This window comes from Crinia signifera, chromosome 7 (genome assembly GCF_055691185.1).
Source record: "Crinia signifera chromosome 7, ASM5569118v1, whole genome shotgun sequence".
Classification (NCBI taxonomy): domain Eukaryota; kingdom Metazoa; phylum Chordata; class Amphibia; order Anura; family Myobatrachidae; genus Crinia; species Crinia signifera.
This window is the reverse complement of record NC_139223.1, coordinates 64,138,201-64,149,349: the sequence shown is the minus strand read 5'-3', so window position 1 is coordinate 64,149,349 and position 11,149 is coordinate 64,138,201. Positions and strand designations below refer to the sequence as shown.

The window sequence follows — 11,149 nt, the reverse complement described above, 5'->3', positions numbered from 1 at the left end:
GGAGACATGGTTATCCTGCGGACAGTAGTGCACGGTGGTAAATAATACATCTAATGATATAGTAGTATACTAGTCTACATCCGTAGATATATCTAGTGTGGTATTATTTTGTTTGTTCTAAATCTAATCAGGTGCCTGTCTTAAGGGGTGTACACATGGAGCAATTTTTGCTAGGGAGCGATTTTGATTAAGCAATTTCGACTAAGCGATTTTACTAGATACAACAGCGATTTTGACTAAGAGATTTTGTCTATGGGCGATTTTGACTATACTAGAAATAACATACAGTACTTGGTTGGCAGATCGCCTAGTTAATGTCTCCCTCAGCAGTGAACACCAGCGATTTTGTCTAGACAGCCAGCAATCTACTCAAAATATTCATGCCTGGCAACTCTTTTTTACTAGGCGATATTATAGGGCGATTTGTCTAACTTTAACAGCAATCTTTACTAACCTTCTAAGCAATTTTGACTATGTAGTCAAAATCGCTTAGAAGGATTGCTCTGTGTGTACACCCCTTAAATCCTATTGTTCCAGCACAAATCTGTTTACTTATTGATTTTGTTATCCTGTGTGTTTACCAGATTGGGTGATCTAATGATTATGTTATTATATAATCTAAACACCAGCTATTTTACTCCTTTTGTTCCAGTATAGGTCTGTTAAATTGTTGACTTTAATAATCCTAATGGTCTCTCTACCTATTGGATTATATTGGTCTCATGGGGCCTTGTGTCTTTATGACAAAATCCTTTTTAGATGGACAAAACCATGTGCACTGCAGGGGGGTAGATGTAACATGTGCAGAGAGAATTAGATTTGGGTGAGTCCTTTTGTTTCTGTGCAGGGTAAATACTGGCTGCTTTATTTTTTACACTGCAATATAGATCTCACTTTGAAGTAAAACCCCACCCAAATCTAATTCTCTCTGCACAAGTTACATCTGCCCCACCTGCAGTGCACATGGTTTTGTCCATCTAAGAAGGATTTTGTCAGAAAGAGTGAACTAGAATAAGGGCCTTGGTTATTTTCATTATTATTTTTTCCCTTCAATAGATTTAACTTCACTATCTAGGTAAGTCCTCGTGGGATCACTGGCGCCACCCATTCGCAGCGCCATTTGCTGGCAGGGCATCCACACAGTAACAGCCATTCTCAGGCCGGGGGGGGATGCCCACATCTTTCGATAGTCACCGACCATTGAAAGATGCGGTGCTTGCACGCATATAAAAGTGATTTTCAAGTCACTTACTTATGCATGCACGCTGGGAAGGAAATCACCGGATGTCAGCTGCCTGCCCCCAGCACCTGCGTCATGGCCTCATTACCATGAAAACGCGCAGCATTCTCATGGGAACGCCCATGAAATACTGGGTGTTCCCATATGCTAATGGGGCTGCCGCCGCCCCCTGCCTGCTGTCCTGGGTGTGTGCACCCGGCAAAGTCTGTTCGCCATGGGTGCACACATCCTGCGTATGTGCATGTGCAGAAATACGCAGAACAAAAACATTGGTCCCCATGTGTACAAATCAGAATAACCCCCTATACACGTACCATCTGCATCACCTGCTGTACACATGGTTTTGTCCATTAAAGTAGGAGTTTAATTTTGCAAACCAACATGAATTAGGCCCTTTGTGTTTATGATTTGTCTCTATCCAAGCTTTAATAAAGATCAACCTATTTTATAGCATTGTTGACCATAGACTGTTTTTACACACTGTACTTGATCATATTTTTCAATCAAAAATCACCATCACACCAAACACATGAGAGGAACCCGGTGAATTATCATCATCACTAACATTGGAAACAGTCTCACTTCAGGCCACTCTCTAGCAAGGTCTTCTGTGATGGAGTTGTCGAAATTGATTAGAGAAATTTTTTTATTCTCATGTTTTACATTTCCATGTAGACAATGTATGCATTGAGCAACATTCTAGAGAGTACATTGAATACAACTTTCTTCGGAAATGTTAGGGTTCTTCTTTCTTCCAGGTATACAGTATGTAAAGCATCATATCAGAAGTGTCTATGGCTCCCCATGTATCAGTTGTATACCTACATCATGTCTGGTTTGAAAACTGGTCTCGGATTTCTACATTGTGGGCCTTATTCAGATCTGAGCTCAGTACACATTTGTTTGGAAAATGGGCAAAACCATGTGCACTGCAGGTGGGGCAGATGTATCATATATAGAGAGAGTTAAATTTGGGTGGGGTGTGCTGAAACATTTTCCAAACAAATGTGTACTGAGCTCAGATCTGAATAAGGCTCTGTATGCGCAGAAGAAGTGGTTAGGAGTAACACCTGCTTTTTTTTGGAGGAGGAGGGAAGGTGGTGGTGGTGGTGGGGGGGGGGGGGGGGACGTCAACTTATTTTCCTTAAATATAAACACAGTGAAGGAATTGCATTTCTAAAAAACTAACCTCTCAAACATTACGTTTTGGGGGAACCTGCAGAAATATACAAATTAAACGTTCATGTACTGTAATATAGGTTTCAATTGACTAAAAATATTTAGCCAGAGCAATTGAATAAAAATACGTGGTAACGTTTATTGATATAATTTCCCATAGTATGCAATTTTGTGACCACGGTGTAAGCCAAACCATTTTTTCTTTACATGTTCATTTTCTCTGTTACTTGTTGCTCCAAAGTAAGCATAGTTTGAGACTGTGTCAAACATCATCCAAAAGTTTACTCCCAAACGATGGTGGTGTTTATTTGGTCAGTACTGCAATAATCTACTGTGACTTTTAGTACCAACTAAACTCTATTACTCTAATACTCAAGATTCTGGGGTGGAGTATAATCGGGTTTAAACAGACATATGGTTGACATGATCAGCTATCAGTTGAAATTTGGAACTTGGGTCATATGATGGATCCCCAGTAGGGGGTTGTTTGGAATTATCTAGAAGGTGAAGAAACGAGCAGTAGCTGAAATCTGTTACCATAGAACATGTGTAGCTGTACATGTTCGGTTTAGTAATAATTCCATCTTCATTATGCAAACTATAAAGGCTTTCATTTATATACAGGTTGTTGGTTTCCACATTCTCACTGTAAAATTTGGGGATAGTTTTTTCTTTGACTGGAGGTACTGTTCTGCATATCTGTTTGGTGACCATCAGCTTCAGCTATGTTTTTGTAAAAAAAAGCTGAAAAAATATATATTTTATAGTTTATGCTGCATACATGGTGAGATTTTGTGTTAGATTTAGACTATATATTCAAAATCGAATGGTCAAACTGTTTTCAGCCTCATTCGATGCCAAGTCAATCCCGATGCACACTCCGGTTTAGTGTAAATCGAATAGTGGAATAAACTGTGCAGGCAAGACTACCTAATAAAAGATCTGTATTATACAGTCCAAACTGAATGCGTTTTACATGCTGTTCGATTCGATCCCCATTGAATAGAGATAGAATCGCAAACATCGCACCGTGTGTACACGGCATTAGAATCATGTGGTGGGGCATGCTTCAAACCTGGAATTTCTGCAAGCTGTTGCTGATGTTTTGGAGCATTGTCTTGTCCATCAATATGCCTCTCTACCCATTCACTGGTCGCTTTCAGAGGATGGTGAATCATTTTAATTTACACTAACTTCATCCTCATATGCTCTGTGTTCAAAACCTTGAAAACCAAATCACTTGATTCCTCGCTAAGCATTTTACACTTTTCTTTTCCATACAACCTTTCCTTCCTCTTCATTGGAGAACTCAGGGCCAGATTCTCTAAGCTTCAAAAGTGATAAAATAGACAGTGATAACCAGCTAGCCAATCAGCTCCTGCCTGACATTTTTCAAACACAGTCTGTCACATGGCAGGTAGGAGCTGATTGGCTGGCTGTTTATCACTCTCCATTTTCTCACTTTTGAAGCTTAGAGAATCTGGCCCTCAATCTCTAATATTCAGTCAGCGATCCTCCCAATATAAAGCAACACTGGTACTACAATGAAATAGCTGCCACCTAAATCCTCATCACTTCTCAGCAATAAGTAAAATGATTTATATTCCAAAACTCCGACCCTCGAAAACATTTGTGGCAATGCAGCTAAAGAGAATATCTCTCCCATGGAGAAAAGGAGTAAATCAGAAGCTGAAGCTCTGACAGACCATTCCAGCGGTGCGAAAACAGAAGCATGTAACGCTCTGCTTGCAAAACTGTCCCGCGAAAAATAAAAGGATTCTCAATATCACTTTCCGCAAACTAGAACACAAACTAATGTCATACCTCAAGAAGAATAAATAATAAACTTATTATCAATAAAATCAAATACAACCAAGTCAATAAAGTTTAGTTAAATATTGTGACTTGAACCCTCTATAGTTACACACCTGAGCACTGTGTATCACATTACTACAGCAGGAAACCTACTAAAGGGCTCTATTTACTAAGGTCGAGTACACACTGGAGTGATGTGTACCCAGCCGATATGTTGGCCTGACGGGCCAACATATTGGAACCTTCGTACACAAGTGATGTACTGAAGGCCGCACATACAGCGGTCCCAAGTGTAATCGCTAGGTTTGTGGTGTAGCACATCTAACCTAGCAACGTTGCTAGTGAACATGGGCACCTGCAAATTGCTGGTACACACTGAGTGATCAGGCTGGCATGGGTCAAAACAACATGTGTGCCCAATATCACTCCAATGTGTAACAATCTTAAGCCTTGGTGAGTAATTAATTGGAGAGAGAAAAAGCTCTATGCACTTTATCTCTATTCAATGCCTAATAAAGACCCCTTAATAATTAACAGACCCCCATATTATTTACAGTTTCTTATATAGTGCAGCATATTCCGTTGCACTTTACAATTGGAAACAACAGTGATAAAACAAACTGGGTAGCTACAGACCGATAAAGGGGGGTAGGAGGGCCCTGCTCACAAGCTTACAATCTATAGATAATTAAAGATTGCCAAATACATGGGCCCATTTATCAACTGGTTCTAAAATAGTTGTGAAAGATAAAAAGTTGTTGTGTATGATCAATGGGTTTCCAGCAAATCAGCTCCCAAATGTCATTTTTAAAACACATTGCAAGAGCTGTTTGGATAGAGAACCATTTATCACATGCAATGTTTTTTTTATCACTTGTTGATAAATGAATCCTATAGTATTTAGTCTGAAGGTGCCCATACATGGTATAATTGCCATGTGCGATGATATGCGTGCTCCCACACACATCCCATCGCACAGCTCAAAAAATGTGCTGCACATACTTAATGAACAAAATAAACAAATGAAGTATATTCATCTTTATAACACATCAGGACAAAACAAATCTACAAACTTTTTTGAGATTTAATATATTTTATTCAATATATTTTATATATGCATTTATTACAAATATGTTTTTATATACATAATATTTATTAGCTTATAAAGGCCTGGCAGTATTTATCTTTGGAATGTAACAAAACAGAACTATTTTTTTTTTTTATATTAACTGGATATTTTTTAGCATCTTATGTAGCAAAGGTAAGTAACAAAGTGCATAAAGTCAGCCATTCAGCTGCTGCCAGTTCCATATTTGTAATCAGAGTCTGTAATAATATCTTCTGGTGACCTTGTTGGACACTAGACGGGGGAAAGGAAACACCAGCGATAACTTTACATCACTTTGCAAAACAAGGCACAGCTTTGGTATAGGACATTTTATGTACTGAAGTATAAAACACTCGCTGGTATTCAATTAGCAGCTGTAATTTACCTCAGTGAATGAATTCGCCAGGGTCTATTCAATTAGCCCCGATGCTTGGCACTTATCAGGGGTTAAGCTTTGGGTGCCTCTGCCACACAAAGTATAATCCCCAATATCATACATGGGATCCAGATACCTATTTCAGATCCCAATATTATCGCAAAGTGGGCCATTCTTCTCTGTCACCCCCAAAATACTCTGAGCTTTAATTTGATAGCCCGATAATGACCATCCGTCAAAAATCAGCCTGCAAAAAATTGCTCGGGGATAATTGAATACTGGCCATAATGTATATATTTTATTTTATACATTATATTATGCATTATATTATATTTTATTATTATACAATATACTCCCTGATATTACTTAAGACTTTTAAAATGGGACATCTTAGATATTTACAAACACCCAGTCAGTTTTAGATCTAAAAAAAAAAAAAAAAGATTATAAAAAAAAATAGCAATGTACGGAAAAAGTCGCAAAGAGTTAAACCAGTTGCAAACAATGGAATGGCTGCTTCCTATAGCGTTAATGTGTCTGGGTTTCTATATAGTCTTGTTATCTGGCTGAATGCACAGTCTGCCTCCTGTAATCTTACATAACAGCTTCCATCTGTGTTATTAACAGGATGGCAGACAAAAATGCCCCCACATACAATAACAGCTTTACAGTACCCCCACGCACATACAACAAGTCAGCATATTTTTGTTTCATATAGCAATGAACATTGATGGAATTTTGCTTATATAATCAAATTTATATTTAAGATTATATAGTATATACACAGTTATTTTGCCATGTGTTTATCTTCAACATCTTCATACATGAGGTGATTCAGGTTGGTTTGCACAGAACATTTAGTTTGCTAATGGACAAAAACCATGTGCACTGCAGGTGGGGCAGATGTAACCTGCAGAGGCAAGTTATTTTGTTTCTGTGCAAATACTGGCTTCTGTATTTTTACACTGCAATATAGATATCAGTTTGGAGTACACACCCAACCCAAATCTAACTCTCTCTGCACATGTTACACCAGTCCCCCCTGCAGTGCACATGGTTTCGTCCATTTAAGAAGGAATATGCCAAGAGTGAACCAAAATAAGGCCCATGGTTTTGTTCATTAGCAAAGGAAATGTCCAGTGCAAACCAACCTGAATGTGTGTAATGATAATTGTTTAGGGTTTCAGATCATCTCATAACGTGTCAGTTTTACAACAAGGCACAATCCAGTTTATAAATTTCTGACCATGTTTGTGCAGGATAGGCTTATAATACAATAAAGCACAGTAGAAGAATTAATCGGGATTTTAGTGAGATTAATGAGGAAACACAGGATGTCCATAAAGAACAAAAAAAAAATATATATATATATTTTTTTTTTCATGTGGCCTCACATCTGTCTCCACTGTGTATGTTAACATTTAAATGTAGCACAGAAAAAAAAAAATATTTCCATGCACATACTTAAACATAGAATCTAGTAATACTGATGCAACAAGTAATACTGAATATAGTTATACTTAACCTATTACTAACAAGCATTCCTTACAGCAATAAAGCTGTTTCATATTTTGCAACGGTTGCAGGATTACTTCTAGAATAGTCAACTGCTGGAACTATCCTAATCATGTATATCATTGCTCAGAAGCAATACTGCATAATACAAAAGGGTATATCAGGAATTAAATTACAGTACAGTTTTTAGCATAGAAATAAAGGGTGAAATGTAAAAGGGTGAGAATCAGAAATTGAGAGATTTTGAAAAAAAAATCTCCAGTTTTTTTTTTTTTTTAAGCGGCAATCATTTACACGGAAAAATCAAACTAGTTTTGCCATGTAAATGATTGCCGATTTAAAAAATAAAATAAAACAAATCCTGGAGATTTCTTAACAAATCTCTCAACTTCTGATTCTCTCACCCTATTACATTACACCCAAAGTGCTTTTGGCTGTTTAGAATACTAAAGGCTAAGGCGACCTGTTTCAACTCCAAGCATCCTTCACTTATAGGGATTTAAGGCACGTTTCATTTATTGGAAAGTTCCTGGCATCAGATTGTCAATAATGAAAAGCAAAGTGCTGCAAATACTGTACACAATAAACTCTACCAAGCAACAGAGCTGCATTAGGGAACACAAGAACCAACAGCCCTAAAGAAGGGTGCTGTGATGCCAAGCTGCCACCTAAAAAGGGATGGTCAGTCCCCCAACAATGTGTAAAACAAAATAAAAAAGGAAAAAGTGGCGCTGAAAACCCAATGAATTGTAATACATTTGAATACAATAAAACCATATTTATTTGGTATAATAAAAACAAGAAAAGTAACAATAACAACATTAAGGTGCTATAAATGAAGTGGACCTGTGACTATGTTATTACTGTTTAGAGTACAGCTTTACCTTTGATAAAGCAGTACTCTAAACAGCGAAATGCGTCGGTGAAACCAGTGGACCCAAACCTCACCTTCTTTTGTCAATGCACTCCTGAAACCGCTTGCCATTGGAGCACCAGTGGATTACAATTGTGCCAGACACAGCACCATCTTGCACCACACCCTATGAGAATTATTACTGCATTGCTATCCGAACAGGATCAATTTCTCTAGTGGCCTGATACTAGGAACACCCTTACCATTGGAGTTATTACCCAACCAACTCTCCAGTTGTTTTCATCACGACCTATCAAGAGCAGCATAATAGGAGCGGGACACCACCAGTTAATTTTGGTCACAAGTCCACTTCATTTATAGCACCGTATCATTGTTATTATTGTGATTATTATACCAAATATGTATGGCTTAATTGTATCAAAATTTATTACAATTAATTGGGTTTTCAGTGCCACTTTTTCTGTTTTACAGACTAGGAGATCACCAGTGACATCTTTGAGGCAGCTGCCATGGCGGAGGGCTTTGACAAATCCTAAAGGAGACCCACCACATTACAAGGAAGGATCCCCTGCTATCAGGGATTTTTTTAATGGTCACTTATTTCCAGCAAAAACTATATTTTTAGATGAATGTCTTGTGTACAAAGCAAAGATATAGTGGACCAAGTTCTTTGGTGTTATTCAGTCTGTATTGACTGCCACCAATTACATAATAGCAGAAAAGCAAGTATAAACCCAACCTCAAGTTCTACACCATATAGATGGGTTTAAATGTCCAATGCTAAATAATAATGCAGTTTATTTTTTTCTTTAAAAAGACTCCGTGTCCTATAGTGAAACATTTATTGTGGAAAATCTGTTCCTAATATTTAGCCTACTATAGTGCAAAGAAATGTATCATTTTTAAATACACAACTACCACTGGTAATAGAACGTGCCCTAGATGAGTGATAGACAAAAGTGTGTTTTTCTTGGGCCCACCAAGGGGCAGCACAATACAGTTGTGAAGATCCAAATACTGTATTATGCAATAGGATCAATAGCAATAGAAAAGTAACCTATAGCTGATCAAGCTGGAGAAAAGACATCAATGGTCACAGACTGACCTAAGAGTACTCATGACGAAGATCAAAGAGGCAAAATACGTTTGGTCAGTTGGGCTGCAGCTAGCCCATTTGAGGACAACATGTGATGCCCGAGCAAGCAGTAGCCATCACTGTCACAGATGCTGAGAGGTGCTCAGAATCCATAAAACAGAAGAAGAAATACTATACAGTAAGGAAATAGACATAGCAGTGCAAGTCAGTGTAAGTAGTGAGTCTTCCGTCATTAGTGTTTATTCTAGCACCCGCCATCTTCGAAACCCCATGTAGTTCCTCTTCCCTGCCTGGGGTGTCGCTGTCTGCTGTGGTGTTTCTAGCACAGGTCTTGTTTGCATATCAGTGCTGATATACAGACCACACTGTGCTAGAAGAACTACAGCAGACAACGACACCCCAGGCAGGGAAGAGGAACTGCATGGGTTTTCAGAGATGGCGGGTGCTAGAATGACACAAATCATTATGAAATCACTAAGAGCATGGTAAAGCCCACAGGCATAATCCATGTGTCCAGTATAAGGAATAACAATACATGTCTGGTACACAAGGGTCATTCATTAGTGTTTAAGAAGCTGATTCTCTGACACAAATGAAATCTAAACATCTGTAACATGCACAGATCTATGCAAACATTCCTACACCATACAAAACGTAAAATAGTTCTGATATCTCTTGCTTAACTCTGAAACATTTGCAGATAGATTTGTGACCATTTTATTAGGTCTTTCATGTAAAGGGCCAGATGTAATGAGCCTTGTAGAGAGAAAAGGTGGAGAAATAAAGTATCAGCCAATTAGCTCCTGTCATTTTTTCAAACCCAGTAACATGGCAGTTAGGAGCTGATTGGCTGGTACTTTGTCTATCTTCGTGGCTTAGTACATCAACGCCAAAACATCTTGAATTCCATTTTTGTTTCATATTGGATTTTGCCAATGACTTATCCTTTTGTTTCATTGTTTCATTGTTTCCCCCCCAAACAATAAGAAGCAGCATTATCTAATACAGGTATGTTTGAAATATCAGAAGCAGCATAATAAACCAATATATGTAAATAACTTGTGGTCACATAACACCATAACAAAGGCAGACATGCAAGCGTTCCAGTGCTCCTGTCACCTACACAGTGGAGTTTGGTAGAACAGATGTTACTGATACTTTAGAACCAATAACATCATGAAGATTGGTTCCACTTCATGGCTCGGCGATGTCACTGGTTCTCAGTGAATGAACAGGAGTGATTAACAGAAGTATCAGTTCAGCTCTTCCTGTGTGTGAGCAATGTTGGCACTAATAGACCAAGTCGACATTATTTGCAGTTTTTCCCACAACTTAAGTAATCCAGAAGGAGTGTCCAAGGCCATGCAATCTGCTCTATTTGTATCCCATAGTATAATTAATACTAGCGGGAGAAAAAGTGCCGTTCCTCTGGGGACAGAGGTGGAGTGGACAGGCTGGAGGAACCCACAAAGAGACAATTCAGCTTCGGCTTCAGATCATTCCAGACTTGGTTCATCTGGAAAACAAAACACACGAAATCATCCAATGTTCAGTCCTTATGTGCAATGGAAATATTTTAGGGGAGTTGTATCAAATATTGGCTAGATTGCCACAAGACATGGGCTTAGGGGTCTGCAAGAAGTGACATGGGACCCTGCCAGTAAGCAATGGGTAATTCTTGAATCTGTGTCTTCAGGACTTTGCCTACACTGTAACACCTGGCTCTCTGATATTGGGAGATTGACACATACACTGGTGACCCTACTCTTTGGAAGAAAATAAAGGTTGTAGTTGGGCCTAGGGGGTATTACCAGAACATGCCACGTGACACACACATTTTCCTGAAATTGTTTGAGCAACTTTCTGGGGTATCTGGGCTACTTACAGTAGGTTTGATTTTTGGTTCTATGCAGCTACGTCACTATATCCTATCATTAGGGGGCCTT

At 38.6% G+C, this 11,149-nt stretch overlaps 1 protein-coding gene across 1 annotated transcript in view; it reads right to left on the bottom strand.

Annotated features, from left to right (window-relative positions):
- Positions 1–9,563: 9,563 nt before the first annotated feature.
- SNX8 (sorting nexin 8) overlaps positions 9,564–11,149 on the bottom strand; it is a 29,610-nt gene continuing 28,024 nt past the window's right edge. Inside the window, exon 11 of the mRNA XM_083153243.1 lies at positions 9,564–10,719. Within this exon, the coding sequence (XP_083009369.1) occupies positions 10,606–10,719 (114 nt within the window). The 3' untranslated portion in view covers positions 9,564–10,605. The remainder of the gene's footprint in view (positions 10,720–11,149) is intronic.